The sequence below is a fragment of the Egretta garzetta genome, unplaced genomic scaffold, assembly GCF_000687185.1.
Source record: "Egretta garzetta isolate BGI_Z169 unplaced genomic scaffold, ASM68718v1 scaffold643, whole genome shotgun sequence".
Taxonomy (NCBI): domain Eukaryota; kingdom Metazoa; phylum Chordata; class Aves; order Pelecaniformes; family Ardeidae; genus Egretta; species Egretta garzetta.
The window spans coordinates 72,810-73,978 of record NW_009259119.1 but is presented as its reverse complement, the minus strand read 5'-3'; the positions used below and the strand labels follow the sequence as shown (position 1 = coordinate 73,978).

At 66.6% G+C, this 1,169-nt stretch overlaps 1 protein-coding gene across 1 annotated transcript in view; it reads left to right on the top strand.

Moving 5' to 3' along the window:
* The window catches only part of LOC118451961 (interleukin-1 receptor antagonist protein-like), a 2,755-nt gene extending 1,685 nt beyond the window's left edge, over window positions 1–1,070 (top strand). The window contains exons 4-5 of the mRNA XM_035891134.1: window positions 802–863; window positions 1,034–1,070. Of these exons, the coding sequence (XP_035747027.1) occupies window positions 802–852 (51 nt within the window). The 3' untranslated portion in view covers window positions 853–863; window positions 1,034–1,070. The remainder of the gene's footprint in view (window positions 1–801; window positions 864–1,033) is intronic.
* The last annotated feature ends 99 nt before the right edge of the window (window positions 1,071–1,169 follow it).

The window sequence follows — 1,169 nt, the reverse complement described above, 5'->3', positions numbered from 1 at the left end:
GCCGCGCGGTGTGGCACAGCATGGCGGGGATGGGGCACGCGGGACTGGGGGGATGGGACACAGGGGACCGTGGGAACAGGGCTCATGAGGCCATGAGGATGGGGACTGTGGGGACAGGGCACGTGGGCCCCAAGGGGATGGGACACGGGGGACTGTGGGGACGAGGCCTGTGGGCACTGTGGGAATGGGACATGGGGGACCGTGGGGACGGGGAATGTGGACACCATGGGGATGGGACACGGGGAACCGTGGGGACAGGACACGTGGGCACCAAGGGGACGGGACACGGGGGACCGTGGGGACGGGGCATGTGGGCACCAAGGGGACAGGACACGGGGGACCGTGGGGACGGGGCTCATGAGGCCATGAGGATGGGGACCGTGGGGACAGGGCACGTGGGCACCAAGGGGATGGGACACGGGGGACTGTGGGGACAGGGCACGTGGGAGCTTGGGGACAGGGCCGATGGGCACCGCGGGGATGGGGCACAGGGAACACACCAGCGTCTTGGGTACAGGGCATGGGGGGCATCGCGGGGACCATCCACGGGGCATGCAGAGTCATGGCACAGGGGACACAGTGGGGGGCACCCCAGCCACAGTGACCACGGGCATCATGGCAGGGGGACATGGGGGATGCAGAGGGACCAGGTGGCATTTCACCATCGCTCCGTGGCCCCGTCACCCATCCTCCCGCTGTGCAATCTCCTGCCCAGCCCAGCTGGCTCCCATGCAATTATAGGGGCGGGCTCTGCCCCCACCCCTGCCCTGCCTGGCCCTATATAAGAGCCACTGTCACCAGCCGCAGGGGACACACAACCCAGAAGACACGGGACGGGATTTCAGAAGCTGACAGATTTGCAGGTACTGCTGGGGACGGGGACAAACTGGGTCCCAATTGGGCAACATTCTGAGAGCGTTCACTCTGGAGCCTACTGACAACCAGGAGCCTATTGGCAACTGGGAGAGCGGGTGCGTTGGGAGTGGGGATTCCCCACCCGCGTCACCCACGTGTTACCCTCTCTCCCACGCAGGTTCAGCCATGTCCCACAGGTCCAGACCTGCCTGCAGGTGAGTGGTGACAGGGTGGGGACGGGGTTGTCCACCCCCTCGTACCCAAGGCTTGAGTCACCCAGCGTGGCGCCTGCCCTCATCCCTCTCTCCCCCCCC